Consider the following 26,653-nt stretch of genomic DNA (forward strand, 5'->3'; position numbering starts at 1 on the left):
AACAATGTAATTTTAATGTTATTATGTAAATATTTTTGCATTTTTACATTTTGGTTGAATTGATGTATTATTTTTTCCATATTTTTGAAAAAAAAAAAATTATATTTTTGCTTATATATATATACACTGTAAAAAAATAAAATTGTTCCAAAAAGTTGTTTCAACTTGAATAATAAGTTTGTAAATTTGTTACCCCACTGACTAGTTGAATAAACTAAAACATTTTAGTCAGCAGGGTAACAAATTATTTTAAGTTGAAACAACAATTTTTTTTCCAGTGTAGATATATATGCACACACACACACACACACACACACACACACACCAAACACAATAGCATAATGAAAGAGACAGATGGTTTCTATTTAGCATATTCATTGCTTACAGTTTTATTTAGGGGTACAATAAAAGGAAAGAAATGTTTCAGAATAACATGCCACTGATTGTAATATCTGTAAATTCAATAATGTTAAATACTTTGTGTATAAAAAAAGTTACTGAAAACAAAGAGAGAAACACTTTTGATTCAAACACTGACATTGTGAGGAGAGCGAAGGCTTTTGAGTTTGCTAGTCGCTAAAGTCATGGCACATCTGAACACTACGTCTTCAGGTTACCAGCACCAGTTTTATCATCAAGTTTGAGATTTATAGATTCAAATTTATCCTGTAATTAATCAAGCAAAAAAACTGAACCGTGTATAAAGTTTCAGCTTATAACAATATCAGATTTAACTTATAGTCTGATCTGAAATCAATCCTATATAAAGTGTCCACGTCAGCCTCGCCTCGGGTAAAGTTTGGAAGAATATTTGGCAAGCACAATCGTGTAGCTCACATTAACAGAGGTCAAAAGCATTCACACCAACACAAACACACAGTCAAACGCACAAACGGATCAGTACATCACAGAAAATAAAGTCTAGTTCAAGATTTTCAAAACAAACAAAAACAAAAAAATGCCACTGAACACATTTATATCGCTTGTTTTTCTCCTTCTCCTATTACTGCCTTGTCATTGCAGCTTTGCTCCGTTTCCCTCGCCACAGTTCACGACTCAGGGACGGAGGTTTCTTGATCTCTTTTTTGAGGCAGAGACGGGCTTGCTTCGCTTGCGTGCTGATGCATTATGGGATTTGGTTTCACGCTGGACTGGGACCGGAGCAGGTTTCACAGCCACCGCTGCCACCTCCTCTGAGTCTGGAGCTTCATCTTCTGCACACATGGAAACAGGTGAGACAGAAACTTTAGACCTTTGAGAACCATTCAGTGGTTGCATGTGTGTGTTTATGATTTGACATTCACCATCAGGCTCTTCCATGCTGGATTTAGCTGCATCTAAAGATTAAAAAATAAAACCTGCATGAGTCACACAGGATTTTTGATGCAATTCAGAATTAATTTAGGAAAATAAGTTATAATAAATTTCAAGCAATTATTAAAAAAATACATTTTGCATTAACATGGATTTTAGGATTATTAAGATAAAAATAAATATATATAATACTTCTTATTGATTGCAGTAATGAGAATGTTTGAAGAAAATGTGCTTAATTTTCATTCAATTAAAGTAATGCAATCTTACAAATATGCATAAAAAAAGTTAAAAACGTGAGCTGGACATTTTGGACATTCTTGCAGCAATTGAAATATTTCAGACTATATTTTGGTGAAATATTATACATAATAAACATGACTTACCAGCTTTGGGCACGTCATTTATTTGAGGTGCTGAAAAGAAATTCAACATCATTTTTTGGACCATTTTCTATTATTTGGTCTATAAATTATTGAGCTATGATTTACTATTTATTATATGTTTTCTATGAATATATCTGATACTCACCAATATTTCCTGCCTCAGCACTGGTGCTGCTTGCATCTGCTTGCACAATTTGACATTAAAATAAGTTTCATATTTATTTTTAATTGTTTAAATGCTTAGTCAAAGTTGTGGTGAATCAATGCTTTTTATGTATTTAATGTGCATAGTTCTTTCTTATACCTGCAGTTGCTCTGTTGTAATATAGAAGCTCATCTGTAGCCATAAGAAAGAGAAATCACAAACGAAATCTCTTAATGTCTAACTATTTCTTTTAGACAGTACTCAGATTAAATACAGGGCAAATTGAACCCTCAGAGCAAGAAAATTCCTCTGTGTTGATCAGAATAGAAAAAAAAGTTTTTAAAACGTGTATGTAGGTTTAGACTCCACTAGATGGCAAACTTGTAACAGATCTTGAGTTAAGTCTCAAACTCAAATTGCCTTTAACTCTTTAGATATATAAAAAAAGATGTTTTGGTGTCTGTTTTTTTTTAAAGCACCAGAACACAGAGAGAGAACTATAGAGTAAGAAGTTTATCATTAAAACAGTTGATCTCTCGTGTGCTAAATTAGGCAATGGATTGAAACCTTCAGTTTATCCCTAAGGGCAACATGTCAGACGTGCCTCAACCCAGCACACATTGTTTCTTGCTAAACTAGCAATCATTCTCTCTTGTTTATCAGGAACATCAGCTAGTCTGGTGCACAAATCAAATCCTTCCAAGTTCACGAGAAACCATCTTTCAACAGCTCCCGTCTTACCACGTGAAGCAGTGATCACTCACCATTGGGCAGGTCGGGTGAGACCAGGTTCATGCTTTCTGTCAACGAAAACACAAAACACTGCAGTAAGAGTCTATCCGGCTGACATACTACAGACTGTGACTCCAGAACGGAGGACGTGTGTGAAAACTCACCAGTTGGAGCTTCATCTGAGGTTGAATCTGGATCTGTGGATTAATGGAGGGATTCTTAGTCAAAGCTTTATTTGCATTTGGCAACATGTTTTAATGTTACTGATTTTAGATTTACCTGTAGCAAACATGGCTTGGGACCCTCCTTCAGCTGCAATGTTCAGTGGCAGTTTTTAGTTTTTAAAGAATTCACATCGTACTCAAATTCCACATACATAGAATATACAGATTTATCCCAATAAACTGTGAATAAAGACTATACACACTCAATTTTTCTTGAGAGATATTCCAAACTCGGAATTCTATTGTAGATAATATTTGTGACTTATTTTTGTTAACTCTCTTATATTACAGGATAAAAATATTCACCTGCTTCAAGGTCCGCTTTAACCAGTACCAGTGCTAATGAGCAGAGGATGAGAATGTTCCTGTGACAAAATAAACAATCAAATCATTTCCTGACTAAATAAATCTGACTTATAAACAAGCAGGTAAGGAGCTGTTTTGCATACATTTTATTTGTAGTGAAACCACTGACACAATATAATGATTATGGATTTATTAAAAACTATTAATAATTTATTTTTTAATAATGATATAATGTAACAATCAACTATAGTGATTTAAAAACAGCTCTAAAATGTGATTTTATAGTCGTAGTATGTGTTTATATTAAATTACTACATTCAGTCGCATGTTAAAAAAATAATAGCAAATATAATATTATTTAATAATAACTATATAAATGAATTTGGTGGAATTTTCAGTAATTCAAGCTTTGCTTCTTTACAGAGTGACAAACGCACAATTATCCTGCACATTCTGTTTTAGTATTATTAAAATGGAAACACAAGTTGTGAAAATATAATAAGTGATCTGGATGTGTTTGCGTTATGAAAGGTGTTGAGATTTACCTGGTCAGCATGGCTGGAGGTCAGAGACAGGGTCCGGCGGTGTACAGTACACAATGTAGTATTGCACTTGAACTGGTCCTGTGGCGACAGCGGCCGTCAAGGCTTTTATACCTCCTCAAAGGCCATTGAGAATGTGCGAGGGGAGGGTCTCTTATTGTGAAAGAGAAGACGTGGAAAAAACGGCTTCATCTTGGATTACATTAATTGCATGGCTTAATGTAAGGATTCATATATCTCCTTCCCATGTACATTCCCACTAAAAGATTCTCCGTCAGGGAAAATCTTACCTCACAGAGAACCTTTTGTTACCTGCTGCATATTTAAAAGTTCCTCTCCTCCAAAAACAAAAAAAGAAGTCCTGTCAGTGGAGGGTTCAGGCAAAGCACAACGGCAAGGTCATCATATTTGCCCCGCATGACCTGCCGATCGTGTGGTGCTGAAAGGCGCTCAATGGTGGGGATTCCCTGGGTCACTGAAGCCAGTATTTGGGGAGAAATGCAAACCTAATTGCTCTGTAAATCAATAGCGAGCTGGCAGGGCATAAATACAAATTTTCCTCTTTAAAAGGTTGGTGTTGGGGAAATGGCGGTTGTTTTTTGGCCTCTTGTTGTCAAGATGCCAGCGATAAAGTTGCTGCTGATAGAGGTATTAGTGCTCACTGCTGCGGGAAAGACTCTGGGATCTGTGTTCAGGAAATTCCACTTTTTTTCCTCTAGCTTTCCTCAAGATTAATTTTGAGAGAAAGACAGTGTCGGGTAACATCCTGGGCCGAACGCATGACCTGTCATACAGCGAGTTCCAGAAATGTTACCAAAAGGTCGGGAATTTACCCAGAAAGGTTGGAAATTTACACCAAGGTCAGGTTTAGACTTGGAAAGAGTCGGGATTGGAGACTTATGATGTAACAGAGGGACTCCGTGATGACAAAAACTGCTTTTTTGGATCATTTCGAAATGCGTTTCCAAAACTATGCTAATTACTGAATGATATCAAATAGCAATGATTGAACGTTATTAAGGCTGGAATATATTACACGACTTTTAAAATTGGAACAGATTTTAAAACACTAGGCTTGGTACATTTGCCAGCTTTGTAAATTATTACATATAAAATGTCAAGATTCAAGATGTTGCTATAATGTAACAAAGGGGACTCCGTGATGACAAAAACTGCTTTTTTGGATAATTTCAAGATCATTTCCTAAACAATTGTAATTACCGAACAATACCGAATAGCAACGAACACACGCCATTATGGCTGAAAGATTTTTAAAATCAGAACAGATTTTAAAACGGACGTCATACGCTTGATGACTTTGTAAATGGTTACAGATAACAAGTCGGGATTCAAGATGTATCTATGACGTAACAAAGCTCTAATGACAAAAACTGCTTTTTTGATCATTTACGGAATGAATTATGTACAAATACTGAATTATATTGCATAGCAACAATTGCATTTAAAATTGGAACAGATTTTAAAACTAGGCATCATATACTTGTTTCCACCATGGATATAAACAAAAACGGTAATAGTGACTTTTTTTTCTCAAAATTGAGTTTGTCTCGCAATTCGGACTTTATCTTTTACAATCTTGACTTTATATATCACAGTTCAGCATTTTCTCTCAATTCAGAATTTTTTTCATGCAAATCTAAGAAAAGAACTTATAACTGTGAGATATAAACTTACAATTACACTTACAATTGACAGAGAGCTTGATTGACGGGCGACCTGACCAATCATAATGCTGAATCCACCATTTTGCCCAACAAACAAGTCGGACAGGAGAGTAGATTAACGTCGATGGACTTAAATTTGATAAATTGTATATTGACATCTTTCCGCGGTTGAAATAATGTTCATTAATGTGTATATCGGTTCACGTGTGCCGCTTGAACTGAAGTGCTACAGCAATCTGTCACAACACATTAAAGAGCCACAAAACAGTATTTGTTTAATTTTTTTTAAATTACAAAATTTGAAAGCTGAAACCTTGTTTCATACCAGAGGTCAAGTCACCTTTATGTATATAGCGCTTTTAACAATACAGATTGTGTCAAAGCACTTAAGAGTATCAAATTGGAGGATAGAGTGTCAGTAATGTATAAAAATAAGATTAAACACTCAATTTTCAGTTAAAGGCGTTTCATTATTGAATTCAGAGATGTCATTGTCTAGCTCAGTTTAGTTTAAATAGCATCTGTGAAATCAAATTGACGATAATCGCTAGAAATTAAGTGTCCCCAACTGAGCAAGCCAGAGGCGACAGCGGCAAGGAACCAAAACTCCCTCTGTGACAGAATGTAACCTGCCCTGTCTTGTCTGTCGGCGTGTTGTCAGTTTCCTTTTTGCTCTGCGTTGTATTTTTTACTGTGTGAGAACATGATTTGTAGTGTGAGAGCGGCTTGGCTTGTCGGACATAGCAACAGTAACTAAGGTGGGTGGGTTTTTGCAAACGGTCAATTGTGTGATGAAAAGTCACGATTATCTTTATTCCTTATTTCGTGGTGGAGAAAAAAATGAATTGCGAGATGCAAACTCAGAATTGCAAGAAAAAATGTCTCAAATTCTGAATTTATATATCACAATTTAGATTTTTTTTCTTTTTCTCAGAACTGCAATAAAAAGTCAGAAATGGGCCTCCACAAATATCGCTGGATGGTTTGGATGAAACCATCATGGAAAAGATACTTTTTATTGCATATCATGTCATATCTGTTCTGTGTGACTGCCACTAGGGGGCAAAATGAGACAATCGTATGCAAATGAAGGAGCTAGTCGAAAAGCTGCTTAAAAACATCTGTGGCCATAATACACTACATGATTTTCTGCTAAATCGACTGTCAAATCGGGGCAAAAATCTGAGCAAAAGTCATGTATTCCAGTCTTAAAATGAAGGCGGAAATTCCATACTCACACAGCTAAGACTAAATCCCTTGTACGTCCCAAGCACATTCGATCTGTTGGCTATTTTTCCCTTTTATCTGACGGAACTACTGCCAATGGAAATGAATGGGCCGTCGCTAGACAAGACAGGAAGTCTACCCATCTGGGTTTTACCTTTCCTGGATTTCTATGGGCGCCTGTGGTAAAATGGAACGGGCCGCTGTGGAGCAGAACAGGGGTTAGAGTTTTGATAATGGGAGAAAGTGGTCCTGTGTAATAGAGTTACATTTGACATGTCCTCCACTCTGGTATTTAGGAGCAGCATTGCCTACTATCAAAGAAGTCCTCTGTGTGCACGCTAAAAGGATTTTTCTCTTTAAAAGCGTAAATGGATAATTAACCGTTGAGGATCCCTCACTAGGCCACATTATGGCCGCTTAGCTGTCTTTTCAAGAAACACATTCGCGAGGGAAGTCTTTGAAAGCTGGTAAGGTCAGATTTACATGTGTATGTGAAAAAGGCCCAAGGGCACACGGGACCCCTGGATTTTCCTTTCAAACATGGAGGCTGAAAGGAAATTGCTAGCATCGTGAGGTACAGAACGTACTCTCATGCTTGACGGAAAAAAGAAACGCTCTGCGGCACTTTACATTAGAGAGCACAAGCTCGCTCGGGTTACAGGACTATCTGGACCAGCTTGAACTTAGAAACCTCTGTTTGTTGTGGCACGGGTCACGATTTACAGAGAAAAGCCATCAATAGATTAAACATTTTAAATAAAACTGAAGTGTTTTTTCTGTTTTAAAATCATTTCTTCTGTGCCAGCCTATAAACAATTTTTAATAGAAACTTTTTTTTTTTTTTTAATTATATCTGTAAACTATGGAGGTTTGTTTTTGCCACGGGATAAAAAAAAAAGGTAATTGCAATTTAAAAAAAAATCTGAATTGCAAAATGTAAATTCAGAATTCAGATAAAAATGTCAGAAATCCGAGTTACCTGAATAAACGTAAAATTCTTCGCTTATATCTTGCAATTCTGACTTCTGAAGTTACAATTACCTTATTGATTGATTTATATCAATATATATGTGTGTGTATATATGTGTATGTATATATATATATATATATATATATATATATGTGTGTGTATATGTGTATGTATATATATATGTGTGTTCTGTTGCAGAAACAGGCTTCCATAGTACAGAACTAAATTTTGTGGTACTATCTAGAAATCTTATTTTATACAAATTTTATTATATATTGAAATAAGTTGTGCATAGTTTAGAGATGGATATTAAGTACCATGATTATTAAAACAAAATTATTAAATCTCTTCAAAACACAAAAAATACTGTAAAAAAACCTACATTAATTTAGTTAAAGAAGAAAATTATGCACTGTTTTTTTTCTTGCACTCGCAGATTTTAGAATTTAGCATTTTGCTCAATAAAATTGACATTTTCTTGTTAAAGGCGCAGATGGTTCATGCTGTGACATAAACCTTTTGGCTATTAAACTTTGAAATGCCCCACCCTTACTTCCTGTTTCAAAAGGAAGTGTCAACACAAATGACCATTTATCTTTAACAACCTATATATGAACATGACAACAATAACATGATTTGAAATCGTGTCCTTGCTGGAATCACCATTTCCGTCTAGAATCAAAACATGAATGCTATACCAAGGTTTGTGTATTTGGTTGGTAAGCAGTCCCTGCCAGCTTGGTAAATGAACTGTCATAATTTCAAAGCAGTTTCCATTGCCTTCCATCATCATGAAAAATGACACTCTTTAACCAGCACATACCAGACAGGATTTATTCAGAGGCTGATGGGATTGAATAGCTTTTTAATATAGGCAGAGTATCACATGAGACCTCTCTGATGCCCCTTGATGTGGGAAGAATAATCTGTGGACAATTACTCAGCATTTTAGCTAGTTTTACTTCTCCGTTATTGCACTACAAAGACTTCCTAATTAATATTTCAGCAATTTTTTAAGTCATATTGTATAATGCTGTGATTATCAACAACAGTAGGTTGTGTTTGGCTGAACAAGATGAATGATGAATAAACGATATTATGAATAATCTCGATGTGATTTTAAAAGAACACTGGATATATCTAAATCTATGCCTATACAGTAGTACAGTTTACATGCTGTTATATTTTAAAATCCACTATTTTTTTTTCATTCAGATGAAGTCGAATCCTTTTTCAGAACCAATTAAGGTTCTTCCATCACTTACCTGTTGAGTCTAAGTGTCCATTACCTCGGATTATGAATTGTTAAATATGTGCAAATGAGTTAGCTGTCATCAGGTAAATTAGCCCATAACACCAGTTTTCTTGACAGTTATCTATTAAGCTGTCAGACAGGCATTCATAGCCTGCTAATATTCCCTGTGCTCTGGTGTGTCCCACTTCAGGGCTGTAATTCAGTCGTCTTAATTAATGGAGAGAATGCCAAAGACAATTTAGAGAGAAAAGATCTTCTTGGAATCCCATATGGTCCATTTTAAGTCACATGATGATCAACAGGACATATGATTGGCTGAAGCAACATGCCATTCTGATATACTCACCTGTAATGTCAACATTCCTATCTATGGGGATATTAATGTGTTACCAATCAGAATGCATTATATCTACATCTATATAAAATATGCTTTAAACAGATGAATTGTCATTTTTATTATCTTTTTCGTTTAATCCTACATTGTGCACTTTGATGCAGGTCTTATACTTTGTGTCACTTCTCAAAAATATTAATTATTACACACCATAAATGTACACAATATAAGAACAAATACATTTACAAACAGGTTAATTTGCTTTCTTGTCCAAAGGTCATAAAATACTAAATACTGAATATTAAATATTGAACAACAACATTCAATAATACAAAAATAACAAAACCAGGTGTACAGAGACTTTTAGATGAAAATGTTTGAAACATTTCTAAGGTTAAACTTCAAGAGGCTATAAGGACTGAATATAAAAATAGTTTTCATAGTTTTGAGGGCTTCTGGATCATGCAATAATCTTTATGCATTATGTTCATTCTTAATTAGGCTACAGAAAGAAAGACCGAGTTATGAAAATCATCCACAGCTGCAAAACTGAATGGCTTTGCTAAAAATGTTCTCCCATTTCTTTCTGAACACAGTCTCTATTGTCTGTGCAGAGCTAATATATTATTATTTAATTTAATAAACTTTAATATTATACATGCACTTTTGCTCAAATGCAAATACAAATCTACAAAATAAATAAAAAAGTACCAGGGAGGAGTAATAATATAAAATTTAGAATAAGGGAATCGGATATAGAAATAAATACTTTGCATGACTAATGTAGTCCTACATACTTCAGTTAAAAAACAACAACAAAACGTTGGGTTTTTAATATTAAACATGCATTTATGGATGTGAAATGTGGTTAAAATATAAGCAAGTTAATCATAAGCCTGTGCACAGAGTGGGAGGACCAGTAAATCCAGCGTCTTTGAGCGGAAGCCAGGATCAGTGAGAGCGCTGCTGAAACGCGCCCCCTGCAGGACCGGAAGAGCGTCGCGTCGCGTCGCGTCTCCTCGCGCTAACTTCGCCGCCGCCATATTAACACAGAGCTGAGAGGTAATACAAACCGCCCTTTATATTAATACTTGGTGTCTTTCACTACAAACTTCTAACATATACATGATCCTTAAATCATTTTAAGGAAGATGAGGGGTTTTTATATGAGGTATTATGCCCTCTCGTGTCTTTTGAAATGTTTGTGTAGATGATGGAGCGTTAGCATGGCTGTGGCTAACGTGATGATATGCTAGTGAAATATAATAGAAACTCGATGATTTGATGGGGTTTGAATTGTTTAAATGTTGTCGTGGATGTGCTTAAGTGTACATTTATTTGAAAATAAACTAGCTGAGTGGTTACGAGTGTGTGTAATTTAGACAGGCTGTTAGTTTAGCTCCTATCTGATGCTCTTCATCCTGATCTGAATGAGGGTTTGAGCTCCATGTCTGATTTTGGTCGTTATTCTTATATTTAAGCTCTTATTCCGTCATAAATCTGTAGAAACCTTCATAAAGGCTTTAAAATATTTAACACCCTGTTTGGATCATGTGTGGTTTTTGTAAAGGCTGCCAATGATGCTTTAAGATCATTGGTGGATATTTCATTGAGATGCAGTCAACTTAATTCAATTGGAGGTTTTTAAGTTCTTTTTATCAAAATTAATTTGCTTTATGTGAGGTTAAATATTTAATTGTGTGAAAGCCGTTATATTTACATATTTATCTAGTATCGTTCTGCATTGTGGTGAACTGCTTTGATGGGTTAATCAATGGAGGCTCTGATCCCAAAGCATAGGTTAAGAAAAAAAGCCTAGTGCGCTAACTATCTAGCCAGCGTTTTTAGGCATTGTAGACAAATTTAAAACATGTCTGTGTTGGCCAAAAATACAGACCATTGGAAATTGGCAGAATAAGTGTTCTTCTATTGCTTTAAAAGTACTGAGACTGAATGCTCCAACAATGATGGAATACTTGGGAATATCAAAATTGTGATTTTAAGGTCATTGTTTCAACAGTCAATGTATTTTTCGGATTCTTTTCAGCTCTAGAATGTTTAATAGGGCAGACATTGGTCTTTGTGAATGCAGTCTTGCGTAAAATGTTCTAGGCATGTAAAGTCATTATTCAAAAGGTGTGAGCATCCTGTATGAGACATGTCTGTGATGCCCAAAATGTTACCTAGCTAAGGCTCACTAGGTTTTGACACACATCCTGCTTTGTCTCGGTTTATTCTACTCATGTTTGTTTGAATATACATCGATCTCCAGGAAGGACCTACGTGGTGGCAAGTGGTTGGAAAATACTATTGTATGCTTATTTAAAGGAAATTTATATTAAATATGACCAAACTAAATTTTAGATTGGACACAAGATTTGTTTTCTAATAAAAGCTCCTTGACTGTCTGTATACTTGAGCAAAACACGTTTACAGTCATCTTGTTTATTTGTTTAATTCATAGCTCACACATAGTCCATAATGTCTTAAATTCAGATAAATTATTAGATAAATTAGGCTTTACAGACGAGATGCGCATGACAATCGCATGCGATATATCGCCCACCCCTACAAATATGTCAGTGGATTTAGATGTGAGAGGACAATGCTTTTGACTGAAGTAAGCGTTATTATGGATTGTGGACCAGAAGCGATGGTTTGACGTTCAAAATATCGTAATGAAGGAATTTTTCGCTTTACAAGATGCTAACTAATGGACAGGAGTGGTGTGGATTGTTGTGGTGTTTTTATCAGCTGTTTGGATTCTCATTCCAAACCTGTTCTAATGAAGAAATGCAATCAGTCGACCTCTGATTTGTATATTTTGACACATTGTTACATAAGTCAAATTCATTATGGTAAACGGTATTCATTTTATTTGTGCAGGTCTTAAAATGTCTTAAATTTGCAGATGCCCTTGTGTTACATCCTATAGTGAGATCCAGTGTAGATTTTGATTTGCTATCTGTGTACTAGTTATTGAGATCGACACAGTTCTGACAGACAGATGGAAAATGGCAGCATGTTTCCTAATGAATGTTTATGATTGTGTTTTTGACTGCATCATCACTTGGTGTGTTCAACACAAATGTTACTTTGAGTTTGCCAGTGGCTCGGTTTGGCTGCACACAACAGGTTTTATTCATACAAACAAACAAATCAAATCAAATGCAAATCAAATAGTGACGTCAGTGGCGATTCTTTAGTTATTTGTTTTGCTTTGCCTTGCAGGTGTTTGGAGCGTCACCCTCGTGTAAAATCATCGCAAGATTCCCCAAGGCTGCCCACAAGTACAATTTTAGGTGAGTCAGGGTTAAATGTCCATTGTGTTCTTTGAAACCTCATTTGACACATTGAGGAGTTAAAATGCGTCTGCATATTTGGTCCTCGTCCATCTGTAGATTAGATCATGTAATTTTCGGTCTGAGATACGAGTAATGGCTGCTACTGAATACAGGCTTTGTGAATCATGTGATATCAGGTTCAGTGCTCTTCTGAGGTGGCCGTCGGGGGAGGCAGGAATCTTTGGAATGGTCATCAAACCAAATTCCCATCTGGCAAAACAAAATTATCCATTGTTTCTGATGGTAGACTCCCATACATGCCATTTACCATCACTGTGTTTGTGTTCCACTGTCCCTGCTTGATTTCATGAGCATTCATAAATAGGGATGTGCCAAATATGTTTAAAAATCAAGAGTTGGTGAGTTGCCTGAATGACTAGTTGATTTATTGGTTTTAGGGAAACCATGGATAATTAGACTGGTTTCATTTGATGATTTTATTTGACTCTGATCTGATGGATTACTTAAGCAGGATTTACATAAGACATGCTAAAAATCAGCTGGATGGAACGTGACTTTATTTTTAAGTTTGGCTGTTTTTAACTTAATATGCCATCTTAAAAACAACACTTGTCGGCACCTTTAAAAAACAGCAAAAGACATGATGCAATGGTCAGAGATGTCCTTCTGAATGTGCATTTGTGAAGCTTTTAGGAGGATGAATTTTGAATGAAACTTTTCTGAGAGGGAACTGAATGGTTTTTAAGCAGATTCTGGTCTAAATTGTCTCCAAGATGGCTTCACAATGGAGTTGGGGTCGAAAAAGGATGATATGGTTTCCTTTTCAAGCAGTTAAGGCAAATTACAGGAGAACAGACAGATGAAATCTAATCACACTAAGGTCCTGCAAGCCAGTCTCCGTTACAGCACCGATCCCAGTACTGTATCAAAATGGTTGTTCATTAAAGGGGACCTATTATGCAAAAATTACTTTTATAAGGTGTTTGAACACAGTTGTGTGGCCGCAGTGTGTGAAAACAACCGGCCTATAATGGCAAAAATCCACCCACTCATTTTTTAATAATCTAAAAAAATCATAAACGGTCTCTCAAAACGAGCTGTTTCAGATTCTCCCTCTGTTCACGTCACCGAGGGAAAAAGTCACCCGCCCATTTGTGACGCTGCCCTATAATTATAGACACAGCCCTGAGTGAGAAGCTGTGGTCTGCCTCCGCCACTACTGATTACTTGATGTAGCTGCTGGAGATTCACAATGTCAGCGCCAAGGAGGCTTTTCAAGTGTTGTGTTTTGGGATGCACTAATAGACTCTAGGGCTGCAGCTAACGATTATTTTTATTGTCGACTAATCTATTTATTATTTTCTTATCAGTTGATGAATTCTTTAGTTAAACTATCAATAAATAATAACAGTAAATTCTGCTACACTGTAAAAAAAATGAATCATGGGTCTTGTAATTTTCATTAAAAAAATTAAGGTGATTAAAAATAGTGAGTATTTCATTAAAGAAATTGTGATTCAGTGTTGTATAGAAAATATTGAGGACTTTTTACTAATAAAACCAAGAGATGTGGTTTCCTCACTTTTTTAAAGGAAACTTCAGCAGTTTTGAGGCTTGAATTGAGGAACTGACTAAACTAAAAAAAATAAGAACACTACCTACTTATTAGGGATGGGCAATATATCGCATCTGGTTGCATGCGCATCTCGTCAGTAAAGACGGTTCCTTGATTAGCGCTAAGTCTCCATCACCTGTTTTCAAATGGAGCGGCATTTAATACACGGAGCCGTAGTTCACTGACAAGCTACGCAATATCGCGTTCATTATTGCAGATATATCGCCTTCGACAATGAACGCAAATTGCGTAGCTTGTCAGTGAACTACGGCTCCGTGTATTAAATGCCGCTCCATTTGAAAACAGGTGATGGAGATTTAGCGCTAACCAAGGAACCGGCTTTACTGACGAGATGCGCATGCATATCGCATGCGATATATCGCCCATCCCTACTACTTATCTTAACAGAATTAGCCCAATTTTGCAGTTTTATATTAGAGATGATTGTTAGTTCCCAGCATGCTTTGCATATGGCTGGATATGGAGAGTACATTTTGAAATTAAATGCTATTTTGTGTTTTTGAGTGAAGGGAAGCACCTATTAATGTTTAATGTTCAGTTATGTTTGACATTTGAAAGAGTTTCTGGTACATTGAAGTTTCCATTGCACAGTGCAATAGTTACCATTGTGCAGAAGAGTAGAGCTTATGGTTATGGATACTACTCCTCTGAGGCATTAAGCCTTGTTCAATGAGCAGTAGATTTGCTAGTGCAGTACTTTCCAGTATTTCTCAAGTATTTTCCTATTTGAGCTGTTTGGCTATATACGGTCTTTTAAATGTACAAAATAGCTCGGTCAAATACAAACAGGCCTCACTCAAAGTCACAGACTTTTGAGAATCAACTTAAAATAAATGAGCACATTTCACTAATTATATTAAATTCATTGTGTCGTAGATTAAGTAATTTAGGAGATTTTACATGATTTATTCAGATAGATTCCATTAAAAAACCAAGCCTTAAAAACTACTCAAAAATATTGTGTAATATTGTTAACATATTTTTTTTTAAAGTAAATAGCCCGTTCCATTTTTTACAGTGTATTAATCTTTTATTTTATGCAAACGTTTTCTCATAATTAATACTTTACAAAAAAATTAATAATAATAACAAGAAAGAGAAAATAATAACAATAAATAAAAAATAAAAATAACAAATAATTAATAAAAAAGAAAGAGAGAATTACAGGGCAGTGATACAATCAATAGAAATGCACATTATGACTGCATTCACAGTTACTGTTTGGGACTGACAGCAGTTGCTTACAGGTGAGAGACTTGAAATGTTTTATTTATTCAGCAGATTAAAACATCTGCTTGAATCTGTATGAATGAACAGCTGAAGTCACAACCGCATTCAGGACACTAGAGGAACAGAATCAAAAATGGCGTCATAACACCGGGATGTTTTATCACAGTTGACAGCCCGTTTTTAAATAAATGAGCCCAGTTGAGGCTTGTCCTATCCATCACACAGTTAAACAAGTAACAAAGATTTTAAATGCGTATAATAATAGAATGCTCTATGAACGCTCAATGAAGTGATGTTGCTATACTAGCCTTTACCTTCTGCTCTAGAGTCTTGTTTCTGTTAAACATGGCAGAAAAACAGTCTTAAGTAGGGATAACTACAGGCTCGTGCAATGGGCGTGGCTAAAGGTGCGACGAGTCAATGCACTCCATGCTAATCGACTTATTTTTATAATCGACGTTATCGATGACGTCGGCGAATCGCTGCAGCCCTGATAGACTCCCTCCATCTGAGTCGCTGAGGACACTGTGGTTAAGTTTCATTGTCTAAGGTAAAGTCCCCAATACGTGTAGGGATCAATACCAACGCTTCGTGCGCAAACGTCAGCTCCAGACAAAGTAAGTATCACATGTTTGTTTTTCAAATTGCCCTTCTGGAAGAGCTTCTTGGCACTCTGTAAGGCTGATGATGCTAAAGCTACCATCGTCTCTGTCTGTTTTCACTGGTGCTGTCTTCATTAATGATCGTGAATAGGATTGTGGTGGTTAAAAGTTGCATATGAAAGCAACGGGAGTCGATCACTTGAGTTTGTTGAGCTCATAATCACGAGTCGGACTTATAAAGTTTGTGATAGCATGCCATGCACCATGAGACCAGCTATGTTGTTATTTTTATCCCGCCGTGCTCCCTGTCTGTGTAATTCAATAATTAATTATTTTTGAATTTATTATGCACAGTACAATTAGATGACTGACTTTGAAACGGAGTATGTTTTCTGTAAAGATAACAGGCTTGTACTAATAGGGGAATGTTTATTTGCAAAGGCTAGCACTGCTAATGCGGAGTTGGAGCTCTTGAAGCTCTGCCCTCTTCTCTGGGAGCACTAGCACATTTGCATTAAAGCAACATACTCAAATACAGAGTGTTTTGGCTTATACCCTAAAAGTGGCAATTTTAACAAGCTTTTCACCAACATAAATAATTCCAAACAGCGCTGTTTTGTGTTTCTGAGCAGCATGACCGTGTTTCGTTCCTGAATGAATCAACCGTTTAAATTATTTGGTTCAATCCTAATGACTCTCTTATTAACAGTGACTTGATGCCACCTACTTCTTTAGTTAGAAAAATCTAACTAAAATTAAATGTTTTGTTTAATAGGGCTGTGCGATTAATCGAATCGCAATCATGATTTCAGACGTTGCGATTTGCTAATCGCAAAGCCTACGATGTGGACAAGATATTACTCTGATCCAGAGCATATGACTGCCAGCCTTGAGTGACGGTCTTACTAACCAATAGAGTGAGCGCACCTCCGTTCTCCCCGATCAGCACTGCTCTAGCCAACTGCGTTAACGCCCACCATTTAAAAAGGGTCAGATCGAAAGTTAGGCAAATTAAAACTGAAGAAAAACGTAACGTAACTTCAGCTTCGAAATGACAGAGAACAAACAAAAAAGGTAATTTGCGAGAGCTCCCTTATCGGTTCTGCTTTCAGTACTGGAGAATAAAAGATACATTTTTAGATGTTTTTATTTGTAGGCTACATGAACCTTACATATTCTGCATGATATGTAAGACGCAAACTGCGGACTTGGCAACATAGTGTGCCAACTTGATGCTTCCTCTGAAGACTGCTTAGATGTGTTTGACTTGAAGCAGCGCAGCTGGACCCATCGCTGTGTGTCATCAAATACTGCGAGAGCTATAAGAGAGAGGACGTCTCCTTATGCTTTCTCTCGCCGTACTTTGATGTCATACACCGATCCATCTTCAAGTCGAACACACCTCTTTACTCTCTTGTCACGTGACCGAGTGTAATCGCAGCCTCTGCGGTTGAAAAAAATCGTGTTTTTTCATATCGCAAATGCAATTAATCGCTCAGCCCTATTTTCAACCTGGTGGATGATAAAATATTAATGAAAAATGGAGCTGAGACATGAGTTGCAACCACCCACAGCCCTGTAGCTGTTATTCATTACCTAACTTACTGGAAGACCTGGAGTGTTCTTGATAGTTTTTGCTACACAATGACAAACTCTGTATCAGGTAGGTCAGCAGGTGAAAGAGATGCAGGGTTGGGTGGTAAATTACTCTGATTGGATTATTCCAACAAGTTCGACCTTGGAAAAATCCAGTAACCACCTGGAGCTCATTTCTGGTTATGTTCAGCATTCTCTGTTGTTATATATAGAGTATACAACTCTAATTGATCTAATCCAAATGTATAGAAAGCCTCAAAGAAAACGGTATTGTGTTCTTAAGCCATCTTGTGTGTTTTCAACCCTGAAAGAATGTACTGACACCTTTTGGACTGTTGTGGTCGAGTCTTCCTCGCTCTGCTTGCATCTAGATTAAACCTTTCCTCTATCTGGGCAGAGGTTCAGAACTCTAATCCAGTTTATCAGACAGTCAGGGGTCCGTGTCGTGGCCGGAGGCCTGTGAAGTCAGACATCCCAGTTGTAGATTCATCTTCCCTTTGATTCTGTACCAAGTCAATGTGCAAATGAGGCCACAGATTTCAGGCCCCAAGCCTTTTATTTCAGTCGATCTTAAGGATGCAGATTGGCCTGATAGTGCTGTCCCTGTATTGATATTTTTTTTTTTTTTTTTTGGTGTGTTCACAGCCCTGACAGGAGCAGCCACACATCCAGATCATGTCTGGCCCTGTCACGAGTCGATCTCGCGTTTATCCAGACGTCAACACACAGAGACCGCGGGAATACTGGGACTATGAATCACACGTCGTAGAGTGGGGGTGAGTGTTTTTTTTTTCCCATGGAAGAATAAATGTGGTATTACCAGGTCTGGATTTATGCAGTCGGGTTACATTACATGACATCAGGATGGTTGAAGATCACAAAAATTAAGGAAATTACAGCGTTACCACGCTCATAGAAAACCTGAAAATATCTTTGTACATTTAAAAATGTATTTTCCAGGCTGGTTTCTTTTTTTTTTTTTTTTTTTTTTTTGGCTTTGTTGAATACAGCAGGTTCAGAAATGCTCTGAATGATTCATTAGTGAATCAAAAAGGGGTGTTACTGTGCCAGTAAAGTTAGGTATTGATTTATATTATTGCATTACCTTACAATATAATACCTACCCTTGTATCATTGTTTTTATTTATTAATTTACACATTGTTATCATGTTCAGTAATAAAGAAATAGGTTATCTAAATAAATAACTCTGAGACCATTTTTCTTGGAGCTGCTTCTATAGTTTATTGAAACTATAACCCAGAATTAGGGCTGCAAGATAAATCGGAAGTTTTCGATTACGTGTTTAGGCCATTTTCAATCTTTATTCAGTGCAACTGAATTGAGCACATCACAGGGGTCTTGATGGCCTTGTTGTTCAGTAAAACAACAGTAGTAGCAAACTAATGGCATTTGATTAACTAGTATGAAAGCTTTACGTGTGTATCAATCACATATGTGACCCTGAACCACAAAGTCATAAGGGTAAATTTTTTGAAATTGCGATTTATACATCATATAAAAGCTGAATAAATATGCTTTCCATTGGTGTATGGTTTGTTAGGATAGGACAATATGTGGCCGAGATACAAGTATTTGAATATCTGGATATCTGAGGGTGCAAAACAAATCTAAATATTGAAAAAAAACACCTTTAAAGCTGTCTAAATGAAGTTTTTACCAATGCATATTACTAATCAAAAATTAAGTTTTAGTATATTTATGGTTGGAAATTTACAAAATACAGGTGCATGTCAATAAATTAGAATGTAGTGAAAGTTTTTCTTGTAACTTATTTCAAAAAGTGAAACTTTCATATTTTAGATTCATTGCATGCAAAGTAAAACATTTCAAAAGTTTTTTTGTTTTAATTTTAATGATTAGAGCTTACAGCTCATGAAAGTCAAAAATCAGTATTTCAAAATATTATAATATTTACATTTGAGTTTCAATCTCTTTCTTTGAAACCACAATAATGGGGAAGACTGCTGACTTGGCAATGATCCAGAAGACGAACATTGACGCCCTCAACAAAGAGGGTAAGTCACAGAGGGTCATTACTGAAAGGTGTGGCTGTTTACAGAGTGCTGTATCAAAGCATATTAAATGCAAAGTTGACTGGAAGGAAGAATTTGGGTAGGAAAAGTGCACAAGCAACAGGGATGACTGCAAGCTTGAGAATACTGTCAAGCAAAGCTGATTCAAACACTTGGGAGAGCTTCACAAGAAGTGGACTGAAGCTGGAGTCAGTGCATCAAGAGTCACCACGCTCAGACGTCTTCAGGAAAAGGGCTACCAAGCCACTTCTGAACCAGAGACAACGTCAGAAGCATCTTACCTGGGCTGTGGAGAAAAAGAACTGGACTGTTGCTCAGTGGTCCAAAGTTCTCTTTTCAGATTAAAGTACATTTTGCATTTCATTTGGAAATCAAGGTCTGGAGTCTGGAGGAAGAGTGGAGAGGCACAGAATCCATGTTGCTTGAAGTCCAGTGTGAAGTTTCCACAGTCAGTGATGATTTGGGCTGCCATGTCATCTGCTGGTGTTGGTCCACTGTGTTTTCTGAAGTCCACAGTCAACGCAGCCATCTACCAGGAGATTTTAGAGCACTTCATGCTTCCTTCTGCTGACAAGCTTTATGGAGATGCTGATTTCATTTTCCAGCAGGACTTGGCACCTGCCCAGACTTCCAAAGGTACCAAAAGCTAGTTCAATGACCATGGTGTTACTGTGCTTGATTGACCAGCAAACTCGCCTGACCTCAACCCCATAGAGAATCTAGGGGGTATTGTCAAGAGGAAGATGAGAGACAACAGACCCAACAATGCAGATGACCTGAAGGCCACTATCAAAGCAACCTGGGCTTCCATACCACCTCAGCAGTGCCACAAACTGATCAACTCCATGCCACGACGAATTGAGGCAGTAATTAAAGCAAAAGGAGCCCCTATAAAGTATTGAGTACATGTATAGTAAATGAACATACTTTCCAGAAGGCCAACAATTCACAAAAAAAAATGTTTTATTGGTCTTATGAAGTATTCTAATTTGTTGAGATAGTGAATTGGTGAGTTTTTGTTAAATGTGAGCCTAAATCATCACAATTAAAAGAACTAAAGACTTAAACTACTTCAGTGTGTGCATTGAATTTATTTAATACACGAGTTTCACAATTTGAGTTGAATTACTGAAATAAATGAACTTTTCCACGACATTCCAATTTATTGAGATGCACCTGTATCTTCATGGAACATGGTCTTTAATGATTTTTGGCATAAATAAAAAATTTATAATTTTGACCCATACAATGTATTTTTGGCTATTGTTACAAATACACCTGTGTGACTTAAGACTGGTTTTGTGCTCCAGGGTCACATATTAGTTATCGTTCAGTTCAGAGTCCCAGGATTGTTTTCAGGCATCACAGAGTGTGGTGTGAAATATTTCTCTACAGGGCTACAGTGCTGATGTCTTTATTTGTCTGGACTGGCGTTTCATTTGCACTTGTAATAACAGCTGTCGGTCTTGTTAACAGGAATCAAGATGACTACCAGCTGGTGCGGAAACTCGGCAGAGGAAAATATAGTGAAGTGTTTGAAGCCATCAACATCACAAACAACGAGAAAGTAGTCGTCAAAATACTCAAGGTGACGAGCGTTGTTGTTGTTCCAGACAGCTTTAACAACATTCTGACCTCAGTCAAGTCAGGTTAAGTTCAGTGGGACGGTGAAGACCCCAGGACTTCACGTTCTCTCCAGCTTCTCATTTTCCAAGTAGTTGACGAGAGCGTCTGCTGAGATAAGCCTGTTTACGTTATGGTAGGCAGCGGATGGTATCGAAACCAGAAGCCGCTGGCAGGCATTCAGATGAACGGGCGCCTGGAGAATTCTTTCCTCGCCCCCTCCTCCTCTTAACCAGAGAAAGCTCTAGATTCTAGCGATAACACTCGACGAACTGAGAGCTTCTTTTCAAGCTAAGTGATAAATAGTTTTGAAGATTAGCATGTTGTCCTGTAATGTAGCCAGTTGTGTGCAATGAACTTCCCTGTCTGGAGACACGAAGGATGAAGCCGCACAAATTGAGTCTAGACTCAGTCAGATTGGATGTCATTGCGTCAAATTCATCTATACTGCAAGACTACGTGAAATCAAAATTGAGCTTATTTACATTCTTGATATCTCTGAATGGAGCGATGATATAGTTGTGCTTGTGGCGGCAACTAAGTTTGAGTCTGGCTTGACATTTCTCGAAGCCGTTCCTTTTCAAATCCATTATCGAAGTGAAATGACTGTTTTTGGCTGATGTAACCAGTGGTTGGTTGTGAAAAATAACAAACTAATAATCCCATAACCCACTTTTTATGAACGCTCCAAAATTAAGTAAAAAGAAAATTAATATGTTAATATTGTCTTACTGTAATATTCATCCTTAAATTTAATAGATTCTACACTTATAATCTGTTTTAAAATTAAGTTAAATTCTATAGAATAAAAAAAATCTTTCTTTACTTAAAAAAAACAACTCCTAAATCATAAATGAGTGGAAATTATTTATTGTACATTATTTATTGAATACTGAATATTCTGTTAAATTCTGAAATGTCACATTAGGAAGTTAAGCAGTTGCAAATTAAGTTTTATTTAGCCTTTAATGATTTTGTGTTGCTTTTTTTTTTTCTTTATTTCCATATGTAGCCAGTAAAGAAGAAGAAAATCAAGCGAGAAATTAAAATTTTGGAGAATTTGAGAGGCGGCCCCAACATCATCTCACTTCTAGACATTGTCAAGGATCCAGTGGTCAGTTGGCTTTCTTCAAGATGATTTTGTGTATAATAATGTAGTTAAGAATGCAGTATGTGAAATCGAAGTTGTGCAGCTGCATGCATGTACTTACATAGTGTTTCAAATGTGTCTCTAACTGAAGTCCCTTGCATTTCTCCCTGAAGTCTCGAACCCCAGCTCTGGTTTTTGAACATGTGAACAACACAGACTTCAAGGTAAATCACTTCTCATGTCTGCTTAATTAATTCTGCCACCTCAAATAAATGTAATACAAAACAATCAGTTCGGTCAAACTCAAGCATCCTCTTGCTCTCTCATGCAGCAATTGTATCAAACGCTATCAGACTACGACATCCGGTTCTACATGTATGAGATCCTAAAGGTAAGTTCTTTCTGATTATCACAAATCTGTAAAAATCCTAAATTTGATTTGTTTATACCATTTTGCCTGTTTTTCAAATGCGTTTCAAACTCTCCCCTCATCAGCTAACAACAGGGAATCTCAACTCTATGTATCTGTTTTTGTTTGGTACTAGTAGTTTGGTACTCGGATGTTACACACTTCACCTATAAGTGCTACTCAGTAGCTTCTTACTGCTGTGGTTATAGCACATTGTTTATGTATACTCGCTGTTAGTCAGTTGTGTGGGAGTAAATAAAAAAAGGATTTTTGTTTGTGAGAAAAAACACATTGATCTGAGTAATAGTAAATGTGGTGTAAATTCTGGTAGACCATTTTCTTTTTGGGTAATTTTTCAAGATAGTATTCAAAGATTCTATTAATTTCATTCCATTCTGAAATTGTATGAATTTCTTTAATATATATTCTATATATTTTTTTAATTGTTGAATTCTTCTTGGTATGCTAGAAAATATTTTTTTTATATATTTTATTTAAGTAAAGGGTTTATCGGTCAGAAGATGTGGACACTTGTAATGTCTTGTTCTAAGAGTATCTCTGTCTTTCTCAGGCTTTGGATTACTGCCACAGTATGGGAATTATGCACAGAGATGTGAAGCCACACAATGTAATGATCGACCATGAACACAAAAAGGTACTGCCCATTTATTACTCTCATCAGCAATTGTGTTACGCCATCTCATTCTGCAAGTCTGATTGGCTGAATAAAGATGAGCTTGCTTACATGCACCAATCAAAAATTAGAGTTTGCTGTAGTGAAAGAGAAGCATTGTTCGCTGCTGTGACGTCAAGCACGTTTGACCAAGATTGAATTTAAAAGTCTACAAATTGCATGTTCTCTGCGTCAACACTGACGCTGATGTGAGATGTTGAGCGAATCACATGAATCATTCATTAAATTGCATTTGATTCTTATGTGTTTGTGTGTGTTTTGCCGTTTAGCTGCGTCTGATAGACTGGGGCTTAGCGGAGTTTTATCACCCTAGTCAGGAGTACAACGTCAGGGTGGCGTCTCGATATTTCAAAGGACCTGAACTACTGGTGGACTATCAGGTGAGAATGACACGAGAAATGAGATGTAGGGATATAAACAAGACTTTGGTTGGTTTGTTGCTTGAGCATCAAAAGCATATGTTCGAGCATCGCATAAATAAACATGCACATCTTTTATAGCTCATGTTGCTTTTGTCCCACAGATGTATGACTACAGTTTAGACATGTGGAGCTTAGGCTGCATGTTGGCGAGTATGATCTTCCGGAAAGAGCCTTTTTTCCATGGACACGATAACTATGATCAGGTGAGACCTGCTTTTAGGCTTTTTCAAATATTCATTGTTGCCATGCTGTTTTAAAGTGATCAGTTTAATGGCTTAATCACAATTTGCATAATATAGATCTTATAAAATGTAAAATCAATTTATTGGTCTCAAATCGTAGCATGTAATTGAATGTGCTTTGGTGTGCTAGCAACTGTGAAATTAGCAACTGTGCATGTTTTAAGTGCTAATATTTCCCACAATCCCAGAAGTATATGAATTGTAGTAGGAATAATGCTACACGCAGACTGTCCCGCTTTTAATGTATGTAGAAAACTCTTTATGAAGTGAATTCACCTAAAGAGTTTAGTATAATTTTGTCAGAAAAAGTTAGAATTTTTATCATATGTTAATGTAATATAACTTGTTTGTTTGTTTGCTGGTTTTTATTGTATTTCTTATACTTGTATTTTTCTTTAATTGTTTTTGCCATGAAAATAACAAGATGCTGAGATGACATTAAATAAAAAATATACTACTACTAATGCTACAGGAATGATGTATTTTTGTTGGCTAAAACCTGGAAAGGAGATAGAATTTTAGCAAAAGCTCTTCTGTTGTCTCAAAGCCGATGGGTTTTTGAATGGATTTTTTAATGAAAATAAATTAACACAAGCTGAAGATATTTTCATGTTTTTTTCTACAACATAAAATGCATCAGTAATATCCTTTGTGATTTTAATAAATAAAAATACATAAAATGCATCAATAATTCCTCCTTGTGATTTTAACACAAGGAAACCAGGATGATGCTAATTTCTGGTTTGGCCTGCAAAAATAATCATGACTGCATTACTCTGTTCAGATGGTTTGATCTGTCGAGTGGTGGCTGCTGCCCTCTGTTGTTTTTAACCAGTTCTGTCTCTTTTCCCAGCTTGTACGGATTGCCAAAGTTCTGGGCACAGAGGACCTCTACGACTACATCGACAAATACAACATTGAGCTCGACCCACGGTTCAATGACATTTTGGGAAGGTATGTTGAGAGATGGGATTGTTTTTATGCATGTAGTACTATTTAACTGCAATATTTTTTTTTATCTCTTTCATTCCTCCTCTTTCTCCAGACATTCCCGGAAAAGGTGGGAACGGTTTGTCCACAGTGAGAACCAGCACCTGGTCAGTACTGAAGCTCTGGACTTCCTGGACAAACTGTTGCGCTACGACCACCAAGCTCGTCTCACCGCGCGCGAGGCCATGGAGCACCCTTATTTCTGTGAGTGTCTGCTCTCTGTCTTAGAACATTACAGCGGTTAAAGGGTTATGACCCCCCCCCCATGTCGTTCCAAACCCGTTAAAGCTTGGTTCCAAAAGATATTTAGGATAAAAACAGGGAGGTTCGTGACTGTCCAATTGACTGCCAAGTAAATAACTGTCAAGTTAAGTATGAAAAGCATTGTCAAAATAGTCCATCTATCTACAGTGGTTCAATCTGACTATTATGATGTGAGAAATACTTTTTGTACGCAAAGAATATAAAAATAACGACTTAACGCAACAAAATTAAAATTAAAAAATGGTCAAATTCCGTGACGATCCCTGTTCATCATTTTAAATTCTATTTTTATGACTGAATTCCGTAATTCCATCCGCATTTCCTGTATTGTGGAAATCATAGGGTGTGAATCACCTTTTAGTAAGAACTGAAGTGTTTGTCATGTGGAAGCAGAATTATTTTTTTTTCCTTTTAGTTTGTACTGTACTGATTATGCCTCAGTTTATGCAACATTAATTTCATCATGTCTTGTGTCAGATCCCATTGTGAAAGAACAGGCGAGGATGGGCTCCACTTCAGGACTGTCCACTGGCTCCACTCCAGTCAGCACGTCCAGTATGATCACAGGTCAGTCATGTGCTTTCTGAGTGCACTCACATTAGGAGAATTCACACATCCTGACAAACCATTGTGTCTGTTTGCCTGTAGGAGGCATCACATCCATGTCCTCGTCCCAGCCGATGGCCAACATCGCAGGTTCTCCTGTCGTCATCTCTGCCGGTGCTCTTGCCACACAGGTTCCTGCAGCCACTGGTGCCCAGCCCTGAACAGACTCACTCATGCTCTCTCTTCCCTGGGCCACATTTTTATGTTGAGTGTAAACAAACAAAAGAGAGACTAAATTAGGTTTCTTTTTTTTTTTTCCTTTTTTTTTTTCTTTTTTTCCATACAATAATTATATATTGAAGCTCGGACACACAGCAGACAGTTATGTTGCGTCAGTGTCCGGCAGTCTTTCCTGATGATGGTGTCTATATAGAAGCCACTACAGTGTAGAAATTCAGAAAAATGGATAATAAAATTTATTTTATATGTCCCTATGTTGGCTTCCGTTTGTTACTTGAACAGTTGCTGTTACTCTGCAGGTTTGAGGAATTAATATCAAGGTGCAAATAACATTTACATGTATGCTTTTAGCAGATGCTCTTATCCAAAGTAATTTTATTGTAAATTAAAAAACAACAAACGTTTAATTTCAACCGATTTACCAATAATACAGATGCCATATATTTTTTAAAACACCCCCAACTTGGAAGTAAAGAAAGTTTCTAATTTGTGATTATGACTTTGTGGTGGCATTCATGTGCATTCTACTAAAAAAAAAAAAAAAAGGTTAAAAGCAGACATTTCTATACATTTAATACAAAGCATTTCC

The 26,653-nt window shown here is 36.6% G+C and overlaps 2 protein-coding genes across 3 annotated transcripts; one reads left to right on the top strand and one right to left on the bottom strand.

Annotated features, from left to right (window-relative positions):
• Nucleotides 1-1,056: 1,056 nt before the first annotated feature.
• LOC306885817 (uncharacterized protein) lies at nt 1,057-10,163 on the bottom strand (the record flags this gene model as incomplete). Its single annotated transcript, XM_079442600.1, has 11 exons — nt 1,057-1,214; nt 1,305-1,337; nt 1,701-1,730; nt 1,846-1,881; nt 2,005-2,037; nt 2,610-2,645; nt 2,742-2,774; nt 2,857-2,889; nt 3,108-3,166; nt 6,716-6,761; nt 10,025-10,163. The coding sequence occupies 11 exons, from the start codon at nt 10,161-10,163 to the stop codon at nt 1,057-1,059; spliced, it is 636 nt and encodes a 211-aa protein (XP_079298726.1).
• LOC306884877 (casein kinase II subunit alpha-like) lies at nt 10,077-26,593 on the top strand. 2 transcript variants are annotated; one of them, XM_079441105.1, is made up of 14 exons: nt 10,077-10,182; nt 12,352-12,422; nt 18,135-18,265; nt 21,021-21,132; nt 22,180-22,281; nt 22,431-22,481; nt 22,589-22,648; nt 23,238-23,321; nt 23,630-23,740; nt 23,884-23,985; nt 24,878-24,978; nt 25,070-25,218; nt 25,756-25,845; nt 25,927-26,593. In XM_079441105.1, the coding sequence occupies exons 3-14, from the start codon at nt 18,165-18,167 to the stop codon at nt 26,043-26,045; spliced, it is 1,182 nt and encodes a 393-aa protein (XP_079297231.1). In that variant the 5' UTR covers nt 10,077-10,182; nt 12,352-12,422; nt 18,135-18,164; the 3' UTR covers nt 26,046-26,593. The 2 variants fall into 2 exon arrangements, with proteins under 2 accessions (XP_079297231.1, XP_079297232.1); XM_079441106.1 differs by lacking the exon at nt 12,352-12,422 and having other exon boundaries at nt 10,127-10,182.
• Nucleotides 26,594-26,653: the final 60 nt, after the last annotated feature.

Source organism: Barbus barbus (assembly GCF_936440315.1).
Source record: "Barbus barbus genome assembly, chromosome: 19".
Classification (NCBI taxonomy): Eukaryota; Metazoa; Chordata; class Actinopteri; order Cypriniformes; family Cyprinidae; genus Barbus; species Barbus barbus.

Excerpts from the sequence above, each read along its gene's own strand:
- LOC306884877 (XM_079441105.1), top strand. The coding sequence starts at position 18,165 with ATGTCTGGCCCTGTCACGAGTCGATCTCGCGTTTATCCAGACGTCAAC. Across the intron at positions 18,266-21,020 it reads TCACACGTCGTAGAGTGGGG|GAATCAAGATGACTACCAGC; the intron begins GTGAGTGTTTTT and ends TCTTGTTAACAG. Across the intron at positions 22,482-22,588 it reads TGAACAACACAGACTTCAAG|CAATTGTATCAAACGCTATC; the intron begins GTAAATCACTTC and ends TCTCTCATGCAG.